Source organism: Vombatus ursinus, unplaced genomic scaffold, assembly GCF_900497805.2.
Source record: "Vombatus ursinus unplaced genomic scaffold, bare-nosed wombat genome assembly UNPS02003292.1, whole genome shotgun sequence".
Taxonomy (NCBI): domain Eukaryota; kingdom Metazoa; phylum Chordata; class Mammalia; order Diprotodontia; family Vombatidae; genus Vombatus; species Vombatus ursinus.
This window is the reverse complement of record NW_020943070.1, coordinates 5,467,491-5,491,305: the sequence shown is the minus strand read 5'-3', so window position 1 is coordinate 5,491,305 and position 23,815 is coordinate 5,467,491. Positions and strand designations below refer to the sequence as shown.

The 23,815-nt window shown below is 49.7% G+C and overlaps 1 protein-coding gene across 1 annotated transcript; it reads right to left on the bottom strand.

Annotated features, from left to right (window-relative positions):
• Positions 1–3,499: 3,499 nt before the first annotated feature.
• Positions 3,500–22,547, bottom strand: FOXRED2 (FAD dependent oxidoreductase domain containing 2). Its single transcript, XM_027873424.1, has 8 exons — positions 21,757–22,547; positions 20,079–20,330; positions 18,162–18,431; positions 17,595–17,761; positions 8,378–8,543; positions 7,522–7,763; positions 6,350–6,520; positions 3,500–5,775 (listed from the first exon to the last, which is right to left on the bottom strand). Exons 1-8 carry the CDS (start codon positions 22,329–22,331, stop codon positions 5,540–5,542), a joined length of 2,079 nt encoding a protein of 692 aa, XP_027729225.1. The 5' UTR covers positions 22,332–22,547; the 3' UTR covers positions 3,500–5,539.
• Between the last annotated feature and the right edge of the window lie 1,268 nt (positions 22,548–23,815).

The following is a 23,815-nucleotide window of genomic DNA, read 5'->3' as shown; positions in this document are numbered from 1 at the left end:
TATTCTGATCATTTTGGGGGGCAGGGCATAGAGCACTGGGCTTGGAATCAGAAGACTCCTCTTCCTGAGTTCAAATCAGATCTCAGACATTTACTAGCTGTGTGACTCTGGACAAGTCACTTCACTGTTTGCCTCAGTTTCCTCATCTGCAAAATGAACTGGAGAAGAAAATGGCAAGCCGCTCCAGTATCTCTGCTGAGAAAAATCCCAAATGAGGTCACAAAGAGTCAAACACAACTGAAATGATCCAAAAACAAAAATTCTGATCATGTTCCTTCCATTCTTGAAAACCGTTAGCATCTCCCTATTGCCTGAATAAAAATTTGAATTCTTTAGTCTGGAATTCCTGGCTGTTTGTGATTGGATTCCATTTGATTTCTCCAGACCTATGTAATAGCTAACACAACACAACATAACATAACACAACACAGCACAGCACAACACAACATAACACAACACAACACAATATAACATAACACAGCACAGCACAACACAACATAATCCAACATAACACAACACACCATAACACAATGTAACTCATACTATTTCCCCTCACACTCTGTACTATTTACTGTCCCTCCGACCCTCCAAGCCTGTCCGTCCTCTGGGCCTTGCTGGTGTCGTGCTCCAGAGGTATGCTGGAGCCAGTTCTAACCAGCTTATAAGAACTGATTATTAAACTTTCAGTGTGAGCATTTATATCTTGGAAATTGGCAAAGGCTGTGAATCAGAACTTGCTTGTCTTGTTCGTTGTTTAGAACTGAGAGGGTTGGAGAAAAAGGTTCTAATGCAGATTAAATTTCAAAGCATGGGTACTTTTTTTTTCCTTCATAGGGCTGGCTGTTAAATATTTACTGCCATATCCCTGTCCCATCCCTTTTCCCTATCTCTGCCTGCTGAAATTCTACTCATCTTTCAAGGTTCTAGTGAACTACCACTTCCTCCACGAAGTTTTCCCAGATCCTCACAACTGGTAATGGTCTCACTGTCGCCTTTGTGCTTAGTCATTTCATAAACTAGGCATATATGAAGTTGCATTATATACAACACATGCCCACAGATACACTTAAAGCAGAAGTATTATATTTTATCTATGGACATGTCTCATCCCCACTGAATTGCAAACTCTGAGGACTTCTTTGAAGGCAGAGACCATATCTTGTCCATCTTGTTTCTCCTCCATTACCTAGAACATAATGGAAACTTAATGAACGCTCAATTAAGGTACATTTTGTACCTCTCGCTGTGGAGCCAAGATAGGGCCAGTTTCTGGCGCGCTGGCCTGTTTTTCTAAGTTGGCAAAATGAAATCTGAAGAGGATGTGTCCAGAGCTCTCCTTCCCTTGCAGTGAGGATGTGGGTCTTCTCAGGGTTGATTTATAGAAGTGGCATCGCGGTTGATTTTGAATAGCATGGGGTTCGTGTGATGAGCGATTTAGCAGATCTTCAAATGAATGATGAAGCAGGCACTACTTAATTTTGGAGCTGCCCCCAGCAAGAGGCAGCTCAGTGATGTATACATTGAGATGGGGAAGGAGTGAGACTAGAGTAGATGCTATAGGCAGTTCTTTCCCTTTCATGCCCGTGGACATCTGTTGCATGTTATTTTTGTTTCTGGGTAAATGGGTTGGTGCTGTGATTTACTTAGATTAAATACTTGGACTGGAGTGTCTCATATATTTCCCCATCAACTTCACGATGCAGCAGATTTAGTTTCAGTCTGGGATGCCAGATTGAATTAAATGCTTTTTTAAAGCCTGAAATCTGACAAAAACCTTTCCCTCGCCAGCGCTTTCAGCCTATTCCTTTAATGAGCATCTGCAGAATAATGGTGTGGTCTGTGCTTTATTTTCTAGAAAGGAATCCAATTTGGTTTTTGGGGATGATGTCATAATTGGTCAGATAATAGATTATACTTTAAGTGAGCATAATGCTGAATGACTGCTTCTAATACTGCAAACTCAGGAGGAGCCTAGCATTGTGGGTCTCCTGTGCCACAGGGTGGGCACGTGCATCAGCTGATGAAGTGGGCTAATCCCTCTTTTCTGGGGCACCTTTCATCTCATCAGCATCTCTTTGTACTTTGGGTATTTTCTTTGATCTCTTCTTGGGACCACACTCTTTCCTGAGCTGGAGGATCTGGACCCCTCCTTCATTTCTGTCACTTTGTGCTTACAGAAAAGGAGACTAAGAGACAGGATGACATAGCCGATGGTGGTGTGGAATGATCAGAGTGAGCTCCCTGTCCCTTTGAGGGCCTGGTGGAGAGTGATGAACAGACCACATTCTTCTAGATGAAATTTCATTTTTCCTGAAACAGAGTCCAAGCGTGGTGGGTTGGGACACGTGCCTCTAAGTAGGCATACTCATTTCCCATGAGTTTATCCATAGGAAGGCTTTGGAGACAGGTTTTATTTGCAGAATGGTGATGCCAGGAGAACATCGTACACAGAAACAGCAATATTGTATGACGATCAACTGTGAATGACTTAGCTATTCTCAGCAATATGATGTTCCAAGACAACTTGATGAAAAATGTTGATCCACCTCCAGAGAAAGACCTGATGAAGTCTGAATGCAGATCAAAGTATACTTTTTTAAACTTTTTTTTTTCTTGGTTTTGTTTTGGTCTATGTTTTCCTTTACAACATGACTAATACGGAAATATGTTTCGGCATGACCAAACACGTATAACCAATATCAAATTGCTTGCTTCTCAATGAAGGAGGATAGGAGGGAAGGAGGGAGAGAATTTGGAATAACAAGTGTCAAAAATTGTTTTTACACGTAACTAAAAAATATTTTAAAAAAGGACTGTGTTTCCAGGATATATATGGATGACTAGGGAAGGTGCTAGCATGCCAGCACTATGCCTCATAATCCTATGGCATGAGTGTGGGCTCAGTGTTTCACCATGTGGTGCTCATCCTCCACCTCCACACACACACTCTGTTCTAAGCGTGCTTCCTCCTCACAGACCTAATTACTTTTCTCCCCAGATGGATCCAATCATTTTTATGAGCTCCCTAGAAAAGACACCAGGGTCTACTCAGTATAATTTGATTCTCATCACTGGCTGACTTCAAAAAAATCCAGTGAAATAGTGGAGCTTGGTCCAGTGGAAAACAGAGCCTGCACTTAATACTAGCTGTGTGACCCTGGGCAAGTCACTTAACCCCATTGCCTAGCCAAAAGAAAAAAAAAATGAAAACAGAGAACCTGGAAAGAAGTATCTTAGGCCCCAAAGTGAATGATGAAAATTTGTAACAAAAAAGCAAGGACATAGATGGCTGAGGGTCATAGAGACATTGGCCGTACATAATGACACAATCTTCAAGTTAATTGCATTTATTTTGGAAAAATTATGGAGAAACAGGTAGGTAAGAATGATAAAAATCAAGAGTAGACAGAGTAAATGTGGTGGTGATGAAGGCAGTTGTATGTGTGAAATTTTAAAATTTGTAATAACGCAGAATGTTAAAAAAAAGACAGCTAATCACTGCAGACAATGGAATCATGGTTTTATTAACAGTGAATCAATCTGGTGGGAATGCTGATTGAATTAGCAGATGAAGAAAAACAGCAGATGTCATACTTAGACAACAGTAAATCAGTGGTGATGACAGTAGCTTGGATTCTTATTAACAAAGCTGATTTAAAACCGCCTTTCTGAAAGTTTATATGCCTGCTCAGCCGGGTAGGAACTACGGGTATAATAGGATTGAGGATTAAGCTCAGCCTTATCTATTTACAGACGAACCAGGAGAAGCCATGTGGTCACCAAACACGTATCTTGCTTTAACTTAGAATTCTCGTGGATCAGCATCAATTTTGTTCCCTGGCAATAGGGAGCCATCCATGCTAGTGAGTAGCCCGAAAAGCAGATGGACACAAGTTAATCCATTCGTGGTCTTAGGGTCGTTTCTAATTTTTGCTGCTGATGACTCCTCCTTGACTGATGGGAGCTTTTGCTGTGTCCAACCCAACGCAGATGGGCCTCTGCCTGCAGGGTGTTAAAGAATCCTGCGTCTGGACAACAGCGCAGAGAGTGTGGGTGGGAGCCCCAGGACACGGAACTCAAGGAGGGCCTGTCTTGGTTGGCATTTGGACCTAAGGAAAGAGCTGCTCTGTGCTGATGTATGATGAAGAAGCAGGGAGAAAATTGAGTGTGTCTGTCTAATCTCGAGGGAGGAAAAAAATTACTCTGTTCACATGTTGCCATGGCCAAGAGAACTGCTCTCTCCTCCACCAGCCAGCCTCTAGAAAGTCACCTCCATACTCCACTTGGAGCACTCCCTAATTCACAAATGCTTTCTATTTGTTCACTTGTGATCCAGACAAAATAAAAAAGGTTTTTTTCCTTTATTTACATAAGGGTTTAAGTGACTTGGTACAAAAGAGGAACCGGAGGATTGTAAGTCAGAAGACCTGGGTGCAAATCCTGGTTCTGGGACCAAACCCCTATGTGAATCTGGGCAAGTCACTTGACCCCTGGGGCTTCAGGTTCCCTATCTGTGAAACGGGGATGCTGATCCCCATATGCCCAGGCTCTGTGGACTGCAAAGCAATATGGAAATGGGATCCAGGGTGCCTGGAGAAGAAGGGGAGGGAACCCATGCACAGACTTGCTGAGGAAGTGTGGCGAAAACAACAGGGAGCAGAACGGAGGACGGAGAGGGAAGAGAAACCTCTCGACTTCAGCGAGAAAAGAAGCCAAGTTTTCCACCTCCCTGTCAGAAAACACTCTGGGCTGACGAGGCAGAGCTGTGCTAGGCCCTGTGCAAAAAATTGCGGAGATGGGATTAAGGAGCTAATTACATAGCATTGTGCTAGAGGAGACAACATGATCAGTCTATCCTTATATGAGTGGGTGCGCCGGGGAGGTACCAGGCACGGTGCCAAGAGGGCAGAGCTGGGATCACAGGAGGAAAATGAGAAGTGCTTCAGGGAGGTTCAGGCAGGGGCTACTGGAAAGGCATTTCATACTGGGCACAAATTGGGACAAACACCGGACTGGATGCAGGGCCAGGGGCAGAGATGGCACTTGGGGGGAACCGGCCTCCGCTGGTCCCTGAGCTCTGAGACCTCACGCCCAATCTGGTGGGACACAGTGGGGAGGGTGCTCCTGGGAAGACGGCATGTCACCTGCAGAGTGGATCCTCAGAGGAGGCCTCTGAAGAGAACCCCACCTCCCCAGAGAAGCAGAGAACAGCTGAGTCAAAGGTGACGTGATTAGGTAAAATGGTGGCTCAGAGAGCGTTGGATTGGAGACAGGCACGAGGTGGGACGATGGCTCCAAGCCTGAGGAGGACCCGGTGCTCGGGCACGCTGCCCCAAACAGGGATGTGCCAGGTCCTGGATCTGGACAGAGGGGGCATCGTGCCCCCGTGTTCCACCTTTCCTCCTCCTCCACACTGCTTTGGTCCTATCGCTCACAATGGTCTGAGCGAGTCTTTGGCAGCTGGAAGCCTGTGGAAGGGGCTGGTTCCCCCAGGCTCGGAAGGACTTGGGTAAAGGTCCCTGCCCGAGTCTCTTATAGGTCAGAGATCTTCCTTAATGCTGGTGGCATGCTGGGATGGGTGAACTGGAATCCCGGGGTCTCCCGGCTTCTGGTCAAGTGGCTGTTCACCAACAGCGCTGTAGTCCTCCATGAGACCACTTTCGATCCCGTGGCGCCTCAGTCTCTCATTTGCCACGAGCCCTTGCATGTTCATGTACCCATGCTGGCAGAAGGGGGGCAGCTTCTGGCGTGTTAGAGCGAACAGGAAACAGGACTCTGTCCAAAAATAACAGCGAGAAAGGACTCCCATGGGTTAATGTCTTATGAACTGCCTTATGAACAGGTAAGGAAAGCGAGTCACCTTGACTGTATACGTAAGTATTGGTATTTCACTGTGTAGGAAGGTGAAATTTAGGGTCACCCTATTAGATCCCAGGCCTCTCAGCCACTTGGGTTTAAAGAATAAAAAGGCTGGGGGGAAAAAATCCCATGAGCTAAAATTCACTATAAAAACAGCTCAGCTCCTAAAACATGGGGCCTGGGTTGTGTGTTTTGCATAGCACCGCACACACAATGGAAGAGCTTGGTAAGTGTGAAGGGACCCTTTGGCTTTCCCAAGCCGGGCGTGGAGCAGTGGGTGGGGGCCCGCATCTCAGTCTGAGCTCAGGTGGCAGCTACCACAGAGGGTGATGTGCAGTCCTGAGGCCTTGTGGTGTGGAAAGGCATTGGAGCAGGCAGGCAGGAAGGAAGGTGAGGAAGTGGGGAGGAGAAACCAGCAGCAAAGACGCCAGACTGCGCGTCTGAGCAGTCCCTGAGCTGCCACAGAGGCCCCACGCGTGCCCGCAGTTACCTGCGTAGAAGCTTCGAAGGTCGCTATTCAGACAGTTTTCCAAGAAACGCCTCAGAGGGAGGATGTGGGCCATGGGCGCGGTCCAGTCTGTGAGGAAATCCTCCACGATGTGGTGGATGGCGACTGGCCGAGGCAGGGGCCAGCCTGGGGCCCGGGACGCCATCTCCTTCTCTGGGGGGGAGAAACAGAGCCTGTTAGAGGCGAGACCAAGAGCTGCCCACTGCAGCCTGGGAGGGGAGCTGAGGGCTGGCAGGCCTCCTCTCCCAGGCAGCACAGACGGCCTGACCAGGGCCCCTCAATTCCTGCCTGCTGCAATTTCAGCGGCTGGCCAGCTGTGTTGATAGGCCAGTATCACCGGTTCAGTGCTCTCCTGATGGACACAGGACACAGGTGACCTGAGATGCGGCTGTGTCTCACACCATCGTGGGCAGCGTCTGCTTTTGCAATCCCAGAACCTCAGAGTTGTGGGGATCTTGGGGATCCCCTGGTCTAACACTCAACCACTGAGGCAGCCCCATAAAGTACACAGAGAGGTGGGCTTGGAGTCAGGAAGACCCGATACTCAGATGTTTCCTAACTGTGTGACTCTGGGCAAGTCACATCACCTCCTCTAGACCTCAGTTTGCTCATCTGTAAAATGAGAGTGATAACAGCACCTGCTCCATAGGGCTGTTTGGGGCAGGGAATCCAGTGAAACGATGTGTGCATACGACCTCTGCTGGGCCGTGTCCAGCGCGGGGCAACACGTGCATATGGGAGTATGCCCACGCAGGCCTCCTCTTCTTTTAGCAATTATTAAGAAATAACATTCTGTTGGTGCCTTGGTCTAGTTCCCTAATGGCCCTGTCTCTCTGGGTGTCTGGACGGTGGTGGCTCTGTAAAGGGTTCAGATATCCTGGCCTCCCCTTAGGGGACCGTCATACCCCCTCGTGCCTGTCTCCAATCCAACGCTCTCTGAGCCACCATTTTACCTAATCACGTCACCTTTGACTCAGCTGTTCTCTCCTTCTCTGGGGAGGTGGGGTTCTCTTCAGAGGCCTCCTCTGAGGATCCACTCTGCAGGTGACATGCCGTCCTCCCAGGAGCACCCTCCCCACTGTGTCCCACCAGATTAGGCATGAGGTCTTAGATTACTACTGCCTGGGATGGGAATGGGGAAGGGCCCGACTCACCGGTGGGGAGGCAGTGATAGTAGTAGATGACCGGGTGAAGGAAGTTGGACTGCCAGGCATCTTCCACGTCCCCCACAGCCCGGTCGTAATAGAAGACGTCCTTGTCTGGTCCAGAGAAGTTCTTGCCGTATTCCATCGTGACAACAAAGAGCCCGTGCTGAGCTTCCCGCCCAGTGAGGGTCTCCAGCTCGGCCAGCATCTTGATGGGGTATTCCTCCAGGTACTCGAAGCCTGTGGCCTTCCTAGGGAAATGCAAGGGGGGGAGACCTGTCTCTGCCAGGGCAGTGGGGTGTCCAGAGGGCCTGAACCTTATGTTTTGTGTCATGATTGAAGCCAGACCCCAAGTGACATGGGGGACAGAGTCGGAAAAAACCACCACCAAAATATAAAATTGCATAACCAGCGCTATTAAATTGATGGAAAACTGGGGGGTAGGGACTGGTGACCAGAAGGCTACAACCTTATTGTATTTATGCACAAGCCATGTGATAGAATTAAGAGCTGAGTTCAAACATGGACTCGTCCACAAAAGAGGGTACCCGGGGAATGAGGGCATGGTGGTGCAGAACGAGATGGAGCAGGAAGGTCTTAAAGATAAAGTGTCTGGACGCCTAGTGGAGCGATCTCCAGCTTTGTCCCCTCTGAGGCTCAATGGATAGTACCAGACTGAGCAGGAAGCCAGCCCTCTCTGGGCTGCACTGCGACAGGACCGGGGATTGGGTTGTCTCATGGAAAGTACTCTACCTTCCTAAACACTGCTGTTACAGAATGAAGGAGGTTTTTAAACACCAGGACAGTGAGAGAAATGGATGTGAGCTACCGCGGGTTTGGGGAAGGCTAGGCACTGATGACTTACTCCTTCAGAAGGACTACATCCGCCAGCACGCTGAACATCTGGTATAAGCCCGAGGCCTCATTCACTCGACGGATGATGGTGTTGGTGAGCTGTGTGATGGGGTACACGGGGGAAGGCCAGGGGTTGCCGTGATGGCGATGCTCTAATAATCGGTGAACTGCTCGGGCTGAATTGGAGACAGAAGGGAGCCCTGTAAATCAGGAGTGGGCGGGAACCAGCTAGAACAGGCTTCAGAGAGTCGATGGTTAAACATTCAGTGGGAGTATTTACTCCTTGGAAATCAGCAAATGTCACAAGTCAGGGTTTGGTTTGTTTTGCTGACTGTTTAGACATAAAGAGATGGAGAAAACGTCAAGACTGCAGACGACATGTAAAAGTACACACCCCTAGGGTAAATGAAAACACGCTATTTGATTTTCTCAAGCAGGAGACCTATGAAGGCATCAGCAGCTTTTACTGAGCATCCATCACGCGTCTTACCTGGTCCTACAAGCCAGGGTGCGCTGGGCAGGTGGAGAGAGAGCTGGCGGAAGGCCTCCCAAGCACAGTCTTATCAAAGAGCCGGCGCATCCCAAGCCAAGCTCACCATATTTCTCCCACACTCACTAAGCTCCCCCTTCCCCATTCTCCCTTTCCCTCAATGCTACCACTCTTCTTCCAGGCATCAGCTTTGACATCTTTCCTCTACCATCTATGTCCAATCTGTCACTAAGTTCTGTCAATTTTTCCTTTAAAATATCAGGCGGATTTTTTTCCCATTTCATTTAAATATAATTTTATCGCTATCTTTTGTTTCTCTATAGCTTGGGCTTCCCCTTGTATCCCTTTCTCCTTCCTTCACCAGAAGTCACCACTTGTAATGAAAAATTTTCCAAAAAGAAAGAAAAAAGGAAAAAAGATTCTCCCTTCTTCCTTCCTAATACGGCCACTCCCCCGCTCAGGCCTCATGCGGTGACTGTCCCTGCCTCCCTGCCTCCCGTATCTGCCTCTATTCCTCCTTCACACGTCCGTCCCTTACACGCTGGGTCTCCTGCATTCACACATCAAGCAGCTGTGCTTCCCTGCCCCCCGCGGAATCGTGTTCATTCAGTCTCCATCTGTTTGCCCAGGGTCTGTCCAAAAGCATCTCCCACCACTTGCTGGAACTTTCCCCAGAGTCGGGTTGTGCTCATTTGTGCCCCTGGACCTTTGGTCGCTCAGTCCTCCCAATATACCGTCGCTGCTCTTCACGGCCGCCAGTCCTTTAAGACCCAGCTCGAGTCTCGCCTGCGCTGGGAAGCCTTGTAGACAATGGGGTGGCCTCAGAGATCATCCAGGACCACTCCTCATTTCAGAGAGGCACAGAGAGGTGTATGCACCTCTTTCACGGTTGCATGGGGGGGAATTTGAATTCAGCTTCTCTGGTTTCAAGTCACTTTCTCCCACGGCTGGGCCAGACTGCCATGGAAAGCTCAGAGGCTCCCACCTCTCACCCGTTATAGCCCCTTGTATCTGGAGCACAGATGTTAGCATTTGTTTCTTCACTACGCGTTTCATCATCACCCCTACTAGATTAAGAAGCAACTTGGGCAAAGGATCACGGGATCACACATTTTAGACATGAAAGGCAACTTAGAGACCCCGGAGACCAACCTCTTCATTTACAAACAGGGAAATTGAGGTCCAGAGAAGAGAAGGGATTTGCCCACAGTTGAACAGCTAGTGAGGGTCTAAGGGAAGGATTTGAACTCAGGTCTTCCTGACTCTAGGTTCAGTGTGCTTTCTGCTATGTATGCTGTTGCCTTCTCCATTTTGCGTCTCACTCGACATGTGGTTGGACATGTAGTAGCCATCCAATAAACAGCTGTTGAATTAAATTGATTAGATTACATTAAAACACACACACACACACACACACACACACACACACACACACACTCATTCTCTCTCTCTCTCTCTCTCTCTCCAGACTTGGGAGTCGCTCTCCTATCTGCCTTCAGAGAACAGTTTATGCCAGGCAAAACCATGAAAACACGCTGATTTATTGTTATGTCTATGCACTTGCTGGGGGCAGAGACGGGGATAATCGGGGCTTCACATCGAGGTAGCATTCTGCAGTTTATAAATCACTTTCTTGTGGGAAAGCTGAGGTGGGGGGAGGGAAGTTTTTTGACATTTATATGAAAAAGCTGTTTTGTTTGCTTACCCAGGCAGTGTGGGAGGCATTGGATCATTGCTGCATACACAGCTGGTCTCATTGTTTCTTCGCTAGGACTGTATTTTTGTCTGCTACCACATATCTGATCAGTCATCAAGCCCTGTTGATTTTGCCTTAGTAGGGTTTTTTTGTTTTTTTTGTTTTTGTTTTTTTTGCATCTTGTTTTCTTTTCTCTTCTCACCAGCACCTTAGCTTAGGGCCTCAGCACTTGGTGTCTGTATGTGTGACTGCAGGAGCCGCCTAACTGGCCTCTCTGCCTCCTGCCTTTCTCACCGCTTGCCCAACACTGCAACCAGATTAATCTTCCTTAAAAGAAAGCAAGCTTTCTTCAGTCATCTCTGGACTCAATCACCTTCCTATTTCCTACAAGATAAAGTTCAAATGTTCTCACTCCGGCATTCAAGGCTCCTAACAATCTGATCTTAATCAACTTTGCCAACTTTGTCTCCCACTAGTCCCCCGTGGGACACCTTTGCTTGAAACAGCCTAGTTGGGGGCAGGTAGGTGGTGCAGTGGATAGAACACCGGCCCTGGATTCAGGAGGTCCTGAATTCAAATCCGGCCTCAGACATATAACACTTACTAGCTGTGTGACCCTGGGCAAGTCACTTAACCCCAGTGCCTAGCCAAAGAAAAAAAAGAAAAAAAGAAACAGCCTAGTCCATAGTCACTGTGTGCCTCAAACATGCCATGTGAACGTTTATCTCTACACCTTTGTTCATTTTGCTCATGCGCTTCTCACCTGAAATACCCTTTCCCTCAATCCTGTCATAAGACACCTACTCATTTCAAAGGTGCTGCTCAAAAACCCTCTCCCCCATGAGAAGCCTGGTCCCTTCATTCTTGTTCTTTCTCTCAAAGAAACCCCTCCACCTCCCTCGTCTGCGCTTCCTGGATGAGGACGCTGTCGGGTTCTCCAGATGACGGCCCCTGCAGGGGTCCTCAGCCCGTGACTCCTTCCCCGTACTCTAGGTCTGCCCAGTATGCGGAGGGCCCCTTCTTCTGCTCCCCTTGGCCCTTCTTCCATGACGAGCCCACCTCCTCTTCTGCTCACACGTGGCCAGGACAGTCTCCCGGATGTCGATGGTGCTCGGCTCTGGGCACTTCTCATACATCGCCGTATGCTGTTGTTAATTATCTTCTTTCCAGTTAAAGTGTAAACTCCTATTTCTTTTTTCTTTTTTTTTTCCAGGCAATTGGGGTTAAGTGACTTGCCCAGGGTCACACAGCTAGTAAGTGTCAAGTGTTTAGTCTGAGGTAGGATTTGAACTCAGGTCGTCCTGACTTCAGGGCCGAGGCTCTGTCCACTTAAACTCCTATTTCTTAAGGCTCCTCCAGAGCACAGAAAGGGCTCAGTCAGAGCAGATCCTCAATAAGCCATGATCTCAGCATCGGTAGGAATCCAAACAGCAGGAGCATCCCCCAGTCAGCTGTCATCCAGCCTCCACGTCAACATCTCGGGCTACAGGGACCTTACAGCTTCTGGAGGCATCTCAGTCACATGAACAAACATCAAGTGATAGGGCCCTAAGCTAAGGTGCTGGTGAGGAGAGAAAGAAAATAACAGCCCAGCCATCTGCATCTGTACTCAAGACACTGCTGAGAAAGCTGCCCAGTGTAAGGCCAAGGCTACTGGAGTGCCCGCGGCTCTCCGCTGTAGAACTCGACCCAAGATGGCACGATCCATTAACTACTACTCTTTGGGGCCAGTCAGCCAACCGCTTCTGAGCCTGCCTAAGTGTGCAACCATCTCGCTTGCATTTCTCTGTCTTGTCCACAAGAATATCGTGAGACCTTGCCAGGAAGACGAAATCTCATGTGAAGTTCTCTTCTTTTACCAGTCTATGAAACATGATAAAGAGGCAATGAGATTATCGAGCATGACCTAGTCTTGATGGACCCGGGTGGTCCTTACTGACCACAGACTCCTTTCTGAAACATTCACAAATCATTCCTTTAATGGCACATTCTCGAATTCTGCCAGGAACTGGAGACCAGATCACTTGTTTATACTCTGATGACTCTACCTTTTTTCTTTTTTGAAAATCAAGACCATATCTATCCATCTCTAGCCATATGGCACCTCCCCCTTTCACCATGATTTCCCAATGAATACCGAAAATGACTCAACAAGCGCATCTGTTAGTTCTTTTGTTATCCTGGATAGACTTTGTCTGGGCCTGACAACTGAATCTGCGAAGGGTGGGGAGGTGCCCGATTGTCAGCTCCTCATTTATTTTTGGTTTCAATTTCCTGTTGACCATTTCTGGTTTATTCTTCCCCAGTCTAAAGATAGTTCTTGGTAGAGAAGATAGAAGTAAAATCAAATTTGAGTCTTGATCGCCACACCCCTCCCCATCATCTCTTATCATCATCCTATCTATCCCAGCTCAACACACTTTTTAAAAAGCCTGCATTCTGCATTCACTGTCGGCCTCTTATCATCCTCTCCATTCAACACCAGCTCCTTGCTTTCTTTAGCAATTAGTGCTAGCCTCAGCTGGTGCTGAACTTCAGTTCTTGTGATGCTGCTGTTCTAGCCTCGTGCTACTGTCTGGTGACTGGGTCTTGCTTCCGTCTTCTGCTCAGGTCTTCTCAAACCTGCAGTTGCTTCGTGAGCCCCCAACCTCTTTCAGACGTGGTGCTCCTTTTCCTGCCTGTCTCCCCTGAGTAGTCTTTGTGCCATCAGAATTTTATTCTCCTCTTTATCCATGACACGTTATAAGGTGGAGTAGCCGTGTCCTTTCAAGGTTCCCTTCATTTCTGTCTTGGCAAGCAATTCTTTCTTACTGGTCAGAATCACTTCCAACATAGTGGTTCTTTAAGTCATCATTAAGGTGAATTCAAGAATCCACCTTCTGCCCTCCAGGTCTGAGAGAGAACACTCCAGCAGCGTATGGAGCATTTCCATTTCCTGTCACTTGAATATTCTGCCCTGGAGCCAGGTTTGGGACCAGCTCCTCAAACTCATCATCCATGTCCTCGTTCTGGTTGGGCAGTCTGTACTATCCTCCCACCATCCCATTCCTTCTGTTCCTTCTTCCTGCACTGGCCTTTACTTAGGAGCTCTTCATTCACACTCTCCCTGTCTGGGACAGAGATCTCTTTGTTCTTAATATGGTGTATAATGTAACTCTACCCATCCATTCCTTTCACCTCATCTGTTCCTTCTGAATACATTTTCTGTTTCTAAAACCACATGGCTGTCTTGAGTCACATCTCCCCAATTCTCAGGGATAAACTCAAATTTCCCTCCATTCATTAAGGCTGCTGGCTTATCTTTTTCATTACCCATAATTTTGCTCCTGTGAATACTGACGTACGAAGTCATGATTTTTTTTTTTTGGTCTTTCTCCTTCCTGGATATTGCTACCAGTGAATTACTAGTATCTCCAGTGACAGTCTTCTTGTTCTGTTATATCTGCCACTCTGTGTTATCTGGCTTGGTGACTGGCCACATAAAGGCAGTTTTCTTCCTCCTCTTTTTTTGGTCCAATTTCCTTTTGATCAGATCCACACATCTCCAGGCAAATTTGCTTTCACAAGTCCTCATTAGATATACTCCATTCCTGTTCAAGAACCTATCATTGTTACCCCTTAAACTGAGGATTAGAAATCTAAACAGTGTTCACAGACCCCATCTCCTTAAGAAGTTATCTCTCTTTTAAAGCAGTATTGGGCACCTCATTTTAGGAATGTCATTGACAAATTGGAGAGCATCCAGAGAGGGTGACCAGAATGGCCTCAAAATAATGCCACTTGAAGATGGAGAAACTGAGGGTGGGATTATCCTTATGAAGAGAAGGTGTCAGAGAGGCTACCAGGTGAGAGGGATTAGCCTTGCTCTGCTAGGCCTCAGGGCACAGACCAGGAGTAAGGGGGTAAGGCTTGGTGTTAGGAACAGTTGTCCCAAGTGGAATGGGCCGCCTCAGGAGGTGATAGGGAAAGGAAAAGGGCAGAATCAAAGAAACAGAGAAGTAAGGGAAGCAGACATTAATTTGTATACTTCTTTTCCTTTCCTTTTTTTTTTTTTAAGGCAATTGGGGTTAACTGACTTGCCCAGGGTCACACAGCTAATAAGGGTCAAGTGTTTGGTCTGAGGCCGGATTTGACCTCAGGTCCTCCCAACTTCAGGGCTTGTGCTCTATCCACTGCGCCACCTAGCTGCCCCCAATTTGTATACTTCTTGAAAATAATGCAAGCCTCCAGAAAGTCTTCTTTAGCACAAAGCCTATAAGGATGGATAGACAATTATTGCACCATTTCCATACACACAAGCATTTCCTATATCCAGGTGCCCCAAACCAACGTATTTCACAATTACATCCTGCATACATTCCCATGGAGCTGGAGAGCCATGAAATCCCACTATAATGCCTTCTGGCTCATCATTCATTTAAAACACTTTCCCTGTTACCACACACCCATCTAACATGGTTTTACAGAAGGTTATCTTTTCCCAAAACCTACTAGGGAAATTAGGTAGTATATGCATGAGGGGGGTGGGGCTGGGAGGCTATGTGGAGTTGGGAGGGATGCTAAAAAACCCTCTCTAGACTATTTTCCTGACAACACACATTCAGATGTAAAATATATGGTCTGGAAATCAATAGAGAAAATGATGAACCTTCCTCGCCAAATTGGAGGAATAATAAAATGTAAAAGTTGGCATTAAGGCAACGAAGGGCTCTGGATTTAAATACAGAGATGTCAGGATGTAAAGCCCTTATGGTTTTCATGGCAAAATTAATTGGCCCACGGAGAACCCCATTGTGCAATAAAGCATGCGTTCAACAGCTGAATGAGAGATCCATAGCACAGTCCGGGAAGGAGGGTTGTGTCGGCCGCTGCGGCTACTGAGAGCCTTAAATTTCCCCTTCCCTGGCTGGGGTGCCCTTGCTCAGTCTTCCATTGAGGTGGGTTTTTGAGTATGACTTCCAGGAGGTATTTAAAATAGTTTAAAAGAACAACAATGCAATAAGGCGCCACGGAATAGACAGTTTTCCAATGTGACAATTACAATTCCCTTAAACCAGGATGGGTATTTTTCAGCCTGTGGAAGAGGCACAGAGGGCTGGATCCTCTCTGTTTTTTTTTTTTAATAATTTGATAACTGTCTACATTACTCCCTTTCCCTAGGCCTTGCAGTTTTCACTTACAAAATGAGGGGGCTCCAAACCCCAACAAATGGCAGCTTGGTGGGATATCCATTAGCTAGTGGTGAATGAAGGGGTGGCAGGAACCAGGGAGAGGAAGCAGGAAGAGGAGACATTTTTTTCAAGTTTGTAGATTTTTAAGAAGGTGAAACGTTTATGAACTGGTGAGTGGGAAACATCGGACGTGGTGGGAGGGAGCGGGATATGTCCACCTGAGGTTGGAGGGCCTGGCTTCAAACCCTGGCTCGGCCATTTACATCCCTGTGTAAGTGACTTTCTTGGCCTCAGTTTCCTCACCTGCAAAATGAGAAGCTGCCCTGGATGGTATCCAGGTGTGCCACTTCTACCTGCCTTGATCTCTAACATGCTTTCCAGCTCTCAGCAGCCTGTGATTCCCAGCTGGTCAAGGCCTTTCTCCTTAGGTTGGGTCAGTGCCCCTCCGTCCTCCCCTTCTGTTTGGGGTAACAGATCGCAGTGGGATGGAGGGGCTCACAGGACACCATTCAGTGCAGATGACTTATTCCTTCTCCCCTTGATGTGTGAGTTTCATGTATTATGCTTATAGTCAGGGACTTTGGTCACCGCCTTGGGACAGGGATGTCTGGCCATCAGAGCAAACGGGACATTTCTGGCACACTGATGATGCTGGGAGTCCCTGGTCCTCAGATGGGGGTCTTGTCCTAGACCAGGTGAATGTCTCTGATAAGGTCAGATACTTCTGTCTAAGAAAGAATGACTAGAAATCCCACCTCTTAATACGAGTGAGGCGTGTGCCTCAGCAGTGAAGAAAGCAAGTGTGATGTTGGGCTGTGCTAAGGCCGCAGCTTCCAGGAGCAAGGAGGCAGAGCCCCTCTGGCCTTTGCCCTGAGCAGACCACGTCTGAAACACGGTGCTCGGTTTTGGCAAAGACCCAGAGGAAGGCAACAAGAGAGCGACGGGCCTTGTGAGCGTCAGTGGAAGAAACTGGGGCTTGTTAGTCCGGAGAACACTCAAAGGCGACAAGCAGATGTCAAAGGGCTGTCTGTGGACAGACAAGATTCTGGCCTCAGACTCTTCCTGGCTGTGTGACCCTGGGCAAGTCACTTCACCCTGTTTGCCTCAGTTTCCTCATCTGTCAAATGAGCCGGAGAAGGAAACGGCCAATCACTCCAGTATCTCTACCAAGAAAACCCCAAACGGTATCATGAGCGTCGGACACAACTGAATCAGCTGGACAGCAAGGCATACCGCACAACCTGGACATTCAGACTCTCCACTTGAGAACAGGCAGTAATCAGAGTGGGAAATCAGCCAGCCATGACGCCGAGCAAGGAAAGATCCAGAACGTGCCCATTCCTCAGCTCCTCTGACTCACTTCCCACCCGTGACACACCTTTCTTAACCTCATGCAGAGAGATTAGGAACAGGAATGCCGCACTCGTAGGTTCACTGATTTAGAGCTGGAAGGGAGATTCATTCTGTTCAACCCTCTCGTTTTACAGATGAAGAAACGGAGGTCTAAATGTCAGAGGCAGGGTCGGAACCCAGGTCCTTCCTGACTCTCAGGCCAACGTGTTATCTCTACTAATAGAGAAAGGGGCCACACGGACTTGAGCTCAGGATGTTACGTGGAGATAGAATCTCTAGCTAGAAAGGCAGAGGGAGGACAAGTTCTCTGGTACCACCCCCCAGGGAGGTACAGGAAAGGCCAGGGAAGAATTCTGTTCTGTCTCCTTCTGGCAGGGAGGGAAGAGAAAGGCCTGAGCCTGGGCTTGCTATGCCCAGCACCAGCCACCCCCAGCCCTGCAACCTCCACAGAGAGAGAGGCCGCTCCAGACGCCCGAGCTCTTTGGCCTAGGGTTAGTGGCGATTTGCCAGGGCTCACCTGTGTATCGGAATCCGTGGATGAAACCTCCAGCAGACTTCCTGTAGTCCACAGAATGGCTGGCGGTGCCTAGAACAAAGAGCCCGCGGGTTCTTTTGGACTCATAACTGGCTTTGATCAGTGGGTACTTTTTTTTCTGCCCTTTTCCTGGGGCCAATCCAAGAGTGCTGGAAGAAGAAAGGATGGAAGATTACTTGGGCGTGGGGAGATCAAGCGTCCCCCAAACTGGGAGGGCAGCCTGGCTTCAGGAGCCCAAGTGGGGAACGAGTTCTAGACCTCTCTGGGCCCGAGCTACCCCATCTGTGAAAGGGAGAGCGGCATCACAGACTCAGGGCTGATGAAACCTCAGAGCTGTGTCTCTGGAAGGCTTCGGTTTGGGGTGAGCTGTCAGGATGTTCTGACCCGAAGCTCTTCTGAGAGGATACAGATGACCTCTGTGGGCAGCTGGACATGGGCCTTCCTACCCGGGGCTGTGACTTGTGCCAGGATCAGCCTTCTTCTCCCGGAGGATCAGCCCACTGGAAAACCATCCCACCCACCCCCAATGGGCCCCCGGCTTGGACTCACCCGTTGAAGATCGAGAAGTTGAAGGTAAAGCCCAGACAGCGGATCACGCGGTCGTAGGGCACCCGCATGGCAAAGTTGTCCACCTCATCCTGGGGGAGGGAGACGGCCTCAGCGGGGGCGTTCTTGCTGGCTCTGTCCATGAAGACCGGCAGGGTGATACGAAGTCTACCCTTACTGTCCTTCACGATGGCCAGGTCCTTCAAGTCGGTTTCTAGCAGGCCATCCAAGGACTTCAGCTGGTACGTGTCCAGGAGACCATTGTTGACTGCTCTGGGATCCAGACAGAGAAACTATGAGTCTTTGGTTACTCAGAGAGGAGAGACCGAGACCTTGCCCTAATTCTAATTGTGAGCCTGTCCCAGGGTCCCCGATGGAGGTCTAACAGCCCGTCTACACCTTCTCCTGGGTCCTTCAAGACTTTGATGGCCTGTGATTTCACTGGGGTTGGGGACCCTCTCCACTAACTCTGACTGCAATTCCTCTCTGACACAGTGGAAGATCTTTGAGAGCTGGGGCTAGGAAATTCACCAGGGGCAGCTAGGTGGCACAGTGAATAGAGCTCTGGTCTTGGAGTCAGGAAGACCTGAGTTCAAATTCAGCCTCAGACACTTACTAGCTATGTGACCCTGGGCAAGTCACTTAACCCCAATCGCCTTAGCAAAAATTAAAAAACAAACAAACTATGAAATTCACCACCCTGAAGCCAGGTGAGCCTCTCCAACCTCATCTCGCCTAGTTCTCGTGGTGGACATGCCATGGTCCATCATGGAGCTGATTCTCAAAGTCTTTCCACGGCAGTACAACCTATCCAGGCCTGTGCTCCACAGGCATAGCTTTCAAGCACCCCTGGCCACATCCAGGCACTGAGGAAACATCAGAGGACTGAATAAAGAAAGCTGAAATCTCCAAGTCTTTTTAAACAATGGCCATTTCCCGTCTGGACGCATGCGTGCATCCATAGCCCACAGTACAGAATCCAGAGTACACCAGTGTGTAAGGAGCAATCATTTTGAAAGCTTTCCCCCATCCCGTGACATCACATAGCTAACTATCCTTTGGGAGGTAGAGAGAGAGAGAGAAGAGAGCAGAGAAAGGAGAGAGAGAGAAAAAAGAGAGAAAGGAGAGAGAGAAAAGAGAGAGAGACAAACAGAGAGAAAAGAGAGAGGGAGAGGGAGAAAGAGAAAGAAAGAGGAGAGAGAGAGAAGGGAGAGAAGAGACAGAGGAGAGAGAAGAAAGAGAAAGAAAGGGAGGGAGAGAGAGAGAAAGAGGAAACAGAGAGAGAAGGGAGAGGGAGAAAGAAAGAAAGAGGGGAGAGAGGAGAGAGAAAAGAGAGAGAGGAAGAGAGAAAAAAAGAGGAGGAAGGAAGAAAGGAAGGGAAGGAGGGAAAAAGAGAGGGAGAGAAAGAAGGGGGAGAGAGAGGAAGAGAGAGAGAGAAGAGGAAAAGAGAGGAAAGGAGAGAAAGGAGAGAGAGAAAAGAGAGGGAAAGAGAGAGAGAAAAGAGAGAAGTGAGAAACATACAGAGAAAGGATGAAAAGAGAGACAGAGGGAGTGAGAGACACAGAAAGAGAGAGGAAGAGACAGGAAGGGAAGAGAGAGAGAGAGAGAGGAGAGAGAGAGATAGAGAGAGAAGAGAGAAAAGAGAGGAGGGAGGAAGAAAGGAAGGGAGGGAGGGAAAAAGAGGGAGAGAGAGAAAAGAGAGAGAGAAGGGAGAGAAGAGAGAAACATAGAGAGAAAGAGGAAGAAAAGAGAGAGACAGAAGGAGTGAGAGACACAGAGAGAGAGGAGAGAGAGGGAGAGAGAAGACAAAGAGAGGTGAGAGAGAGAGCGAGGGAGCGCTAGCGTCCTTCAGGAAGCCCCCGCACCCAGTCTTTCGGCTTTCTTTGCTGTCCCCAGCCCCAGCCCCAGCAGGTCCCCTACCTCAGGTCTCCAACATAGTGTGTGGCCCAGGACAGGCGGATCCGGGAGCGCCCCACCATGTGGATGAAGTTGGTGTAGCCCAGGATGTTTTCAGCTGTCTCGAAGGCCGAGTTCCCACGGCCCAGGATCAGTACGCTTTGGCCCACAAAGTCCTCTGGGTCGACAGACACTGACTCATAGCCCTCCACATACTCTGACCCTGGGAAGTCAATCTCGTTGGGGACAGACACACCTGTAGCCACAAAGAGCACACTGCAGGGAGAAATGTGAAGGACGCCCTGGTTAGTCCCGGGGTACTGAGGATACTACACCAAATCATCTCACCTACACAGTTTACTGGTTTGCCTGCTTCTGTCAATCACCGATTCATCTTTCTTAAACGCCCACTGTATGCTGGGGACTCCTTCAGGGGATGGGGATACGAGTACAATCCCTAATCATGAGGTGCCTGCAGCTAGGGGGCGCCATAGTGCACAGAGCAGGGGACCTAGAGTCAGGAAGACTCGTCCCCCTGAGTTCAAATCCCCCCTCAGACACTTACTAGCTGTGTGACCCTGGGCAAGTCACTTCACCCTGTTTTCCTCAATTTCCTCATCTGTCAAATGAGCTGGAGAAGGAAATGGCAAACTGCTCCAGAATCTTTGCCAAGAAAACCCCAAATGGGGTCACAGGGAGTCAGACATGACTGAAAAACAGCTCAACAACTGTCTTCAATGAATGAGACAACAAATATGCAAATATAGAACCAGCCTCAGATCTGGAGGAAAACCTAGAGACGACCAAGCCTAACCCTTCGTGTAGGTGAGGAAGTTGAGGCCCAGCCAGGTTAAGTGACCGGTCTAAGGTTACAAAGCAAATCAACAGCAGAACCAGGACCAGACTCCAGGCTTCTTGGGTTCCTGGTCCAGGGGTCGCACAAAGGAGAACATGAACTTGTCACATCCACACACTGGGCTTCTATTCTATTCTATTCTATTCTATTTTATTAGGCCGGGGCTTTCTCCTGCACCTCTCCAGCCATGCCTGAAAGGAATCTCTGCTCTAACATGCCCAGTGGTCATCCTGCGTTTGCTTGAGAACCTCCTATAAGAAAAGGGGAGCCCACGAACTCCAGGGCCAGCCCATTTTATTTCTGGACAGCCCGGCTTATTAGGAAGCCCCATCATTCCATGACCATTGACAGTCACCACAGGGGTCCCTCTCATTCACGAGGGTGTCGTTTATTTGGAAGGCTCCCCGACTCTACTACTGACCTGACCTAGCAGAGACAAGCCAAATCGACGTCTGGACCACTTTCTGCTTTTCCTCCCGCCCACGGTTCTCCCAATTGCCTGGTTTCTTATCCCAGGGCTCCCACCAAGCCGCCACAGAACCCCTAATTCTATTGATCTGCGGGAGGAACTCTCATGACACCACTTCTGGGCTGAATTTCAACACCAACAACAGCAGTGTGAGCATCTTCCCACCTTGCGTGTGTCTCAAGCACGCCATGGAATGGCTCACTTCTCCTGCCTAGCAGAAGGCTGGGCCTTCTTTGGAATGATGTGCCTTGGTCGCTTAGGCATGTCCACGGCCTGGCCGTAGCACGAGGCGGGCTTTCTTCAGGATGTCATGCTCTGGGAACTTGGCTGGACAGGACGCCAGGCTCCATGCCCGCCCAAGGCCTGGCCATAGTTACCTGCACTGGTAGCTGTGGCCCCTCTGGTCAGTGAGGATGAAGAAGTGCCCGTTCCAGGCGTGCGGGTTCTTGCTGAGCGTGACGTGGACGATGGCCGTGTTGTAGCGCACCCGGAGACTCAGCCTGTCCGCAAAGTCCCCCAGGTAGCGCACCATGTCATCGGCGTGGGGGAAGTAGGCTTTGGAGTAGTGGCGGAAGAGCAGGCGCTGGTCATGGCTCAGCAGGGAGTTCCAGTCATGGCGAAGATTGAACTCGCTGTTGACCTTGCCTGTATATCTCTTGTTGATGCTGATGAGCTTTCGGTGGCGGGGGTAGCGGGTGAAGAAGCTGCCCGGTGCCCCTGCCCGCTCGAACACCACGTAGTTCCTGCCAGCCTGCCCCAGGAAATAGGCCATCTGCAGGCCTGCGGGGCCAGCGCCCAGGATGCAGTAGTCCCATTGAAGGAAGAAGGATGCCCCGGGGAGGGGGCTCAGAGTCAGGGCTGAGTGCAAGGTCAAGGTCAGGAGCAGCCCTGGGGGACCTTTGTGCAGGGCCATGGCAGAGAAGGGGGCAAGATGAGGGGGTGGAGAGGTCATCTGTCACCTCAAGGGACCAGCCTCTCCATCACCTCCTCCTCGTTGCCATGGCAACTGCTAAGGATGCTGCTTCCCTGGGCGGAACCCCCCAGGCTGGGGGGGTCATGCTGCCCTCCTGGGCTGCACCTGGGAGGGAAGGCTGTCACTCCTCCCCCAGCGTAGGGAGAGGTGGGATGGGGTGGGGCGCGACCCTCCCCCAGAGGGGGCGTGGCTCACGCAGGCCCCTCCTCGGCCACGTGACCCGCCCGAGTCCTGCCCTCCTCACTGCCCTCCCCTTCCCAGGTCCCAGACAGAGCGAGCCGGAGGAGCCGCAGCTCGCGAGGCCGCCGCGCAGTCAATGAAAGCGAGGCTGGCGCGGGCAGGGGAGGAGCAGCGCCCCAGGCCCCGCCCCCAGAAGCAGGGGAGGGGGGAGGGGCGTTGCACCACGTGACCTCGAGGCACGCTGGGACTGTGCTGCGGCTGCGCGCACATGCTGGTCCCTGAGCGTCTTCAGTCACGTGTGAAAGGACCCGCTGAGATTTAAAGGGGCCACGCGGGGCCTTGGAAGCTGCCACAACCCTAAGAGTTATCCGAAGGGGCGGGGGCGGGCTATCTTGACAGTGAGCTCCCTGTCACCAGCGGTCTTCAAGAAGCTGCCTAGTCCGTGGGTGAGGTTTAATTGTGAAGGGCAGCAGGGGAAAAAAATTAGACGAGAGTCAGAGAACTTGGATTCAAATGCAGCAGCTAAGGGCAGCGCGCGCATACCGTGGATAGCGCCTTTGAGCTGGGTTCAGATTCCACCTCTGATGCATTCATTAGTTGTGTCACCCTGGGCAAGTCACTGAACCACGCAGGGCCTCAGCTTCCTCCCTTTGTCAAATGAGGGGTTGGACTAGCTGAACTCTTAAGGTCGCTTCTAGCTCACAACCTTCCCTGGCCTCAGTTTCCTCATCTGTAAACAAGGAGGTTGACCGCTAAGGTCCCTGCCCAGGGGATCGTTGGAGGTAGAAGACCCTGGGCTCCATGCTCTGCCTGTATTTCCTGGGTGAAGCTGCACCTCAGTCTTCTCATCTGTAGAGTGGGGATAACCAGCACTCCCTCCACCTCTCCAGTGCGGTGGGGATATTGATTTCATTATTCCCAGGAATGATTCAAGGTGATTGTCCCGGCAGATGCTCGCTGGGGGAAGCCTGGCCAGAGGCAGTGTCTGGCCAGCAGGGGTAGTGACCAGTCATGATGGACGTGACAATGCAGAGGAAGTGGGAAGTGGATGGAAGCAATGGGAGCCATCTCTGGCTCTTGAGCAGGGGAGGATAGATGACAGCTCATTTCCCCTGCCTCCCCTTCAAAATAAGAGCTGGAAGGGACACCCCCCCTCCCCCCCCCCCCCGTCATGTCTCAGGCTCCAAAGTTCGATTTGACTTTAGAATTGGAAGCTTCTAACCTGGACTATGACCCTGGTGCTTCTGACTGTCTTTTAACGTCCTTGGTTTCTTTCATCACCT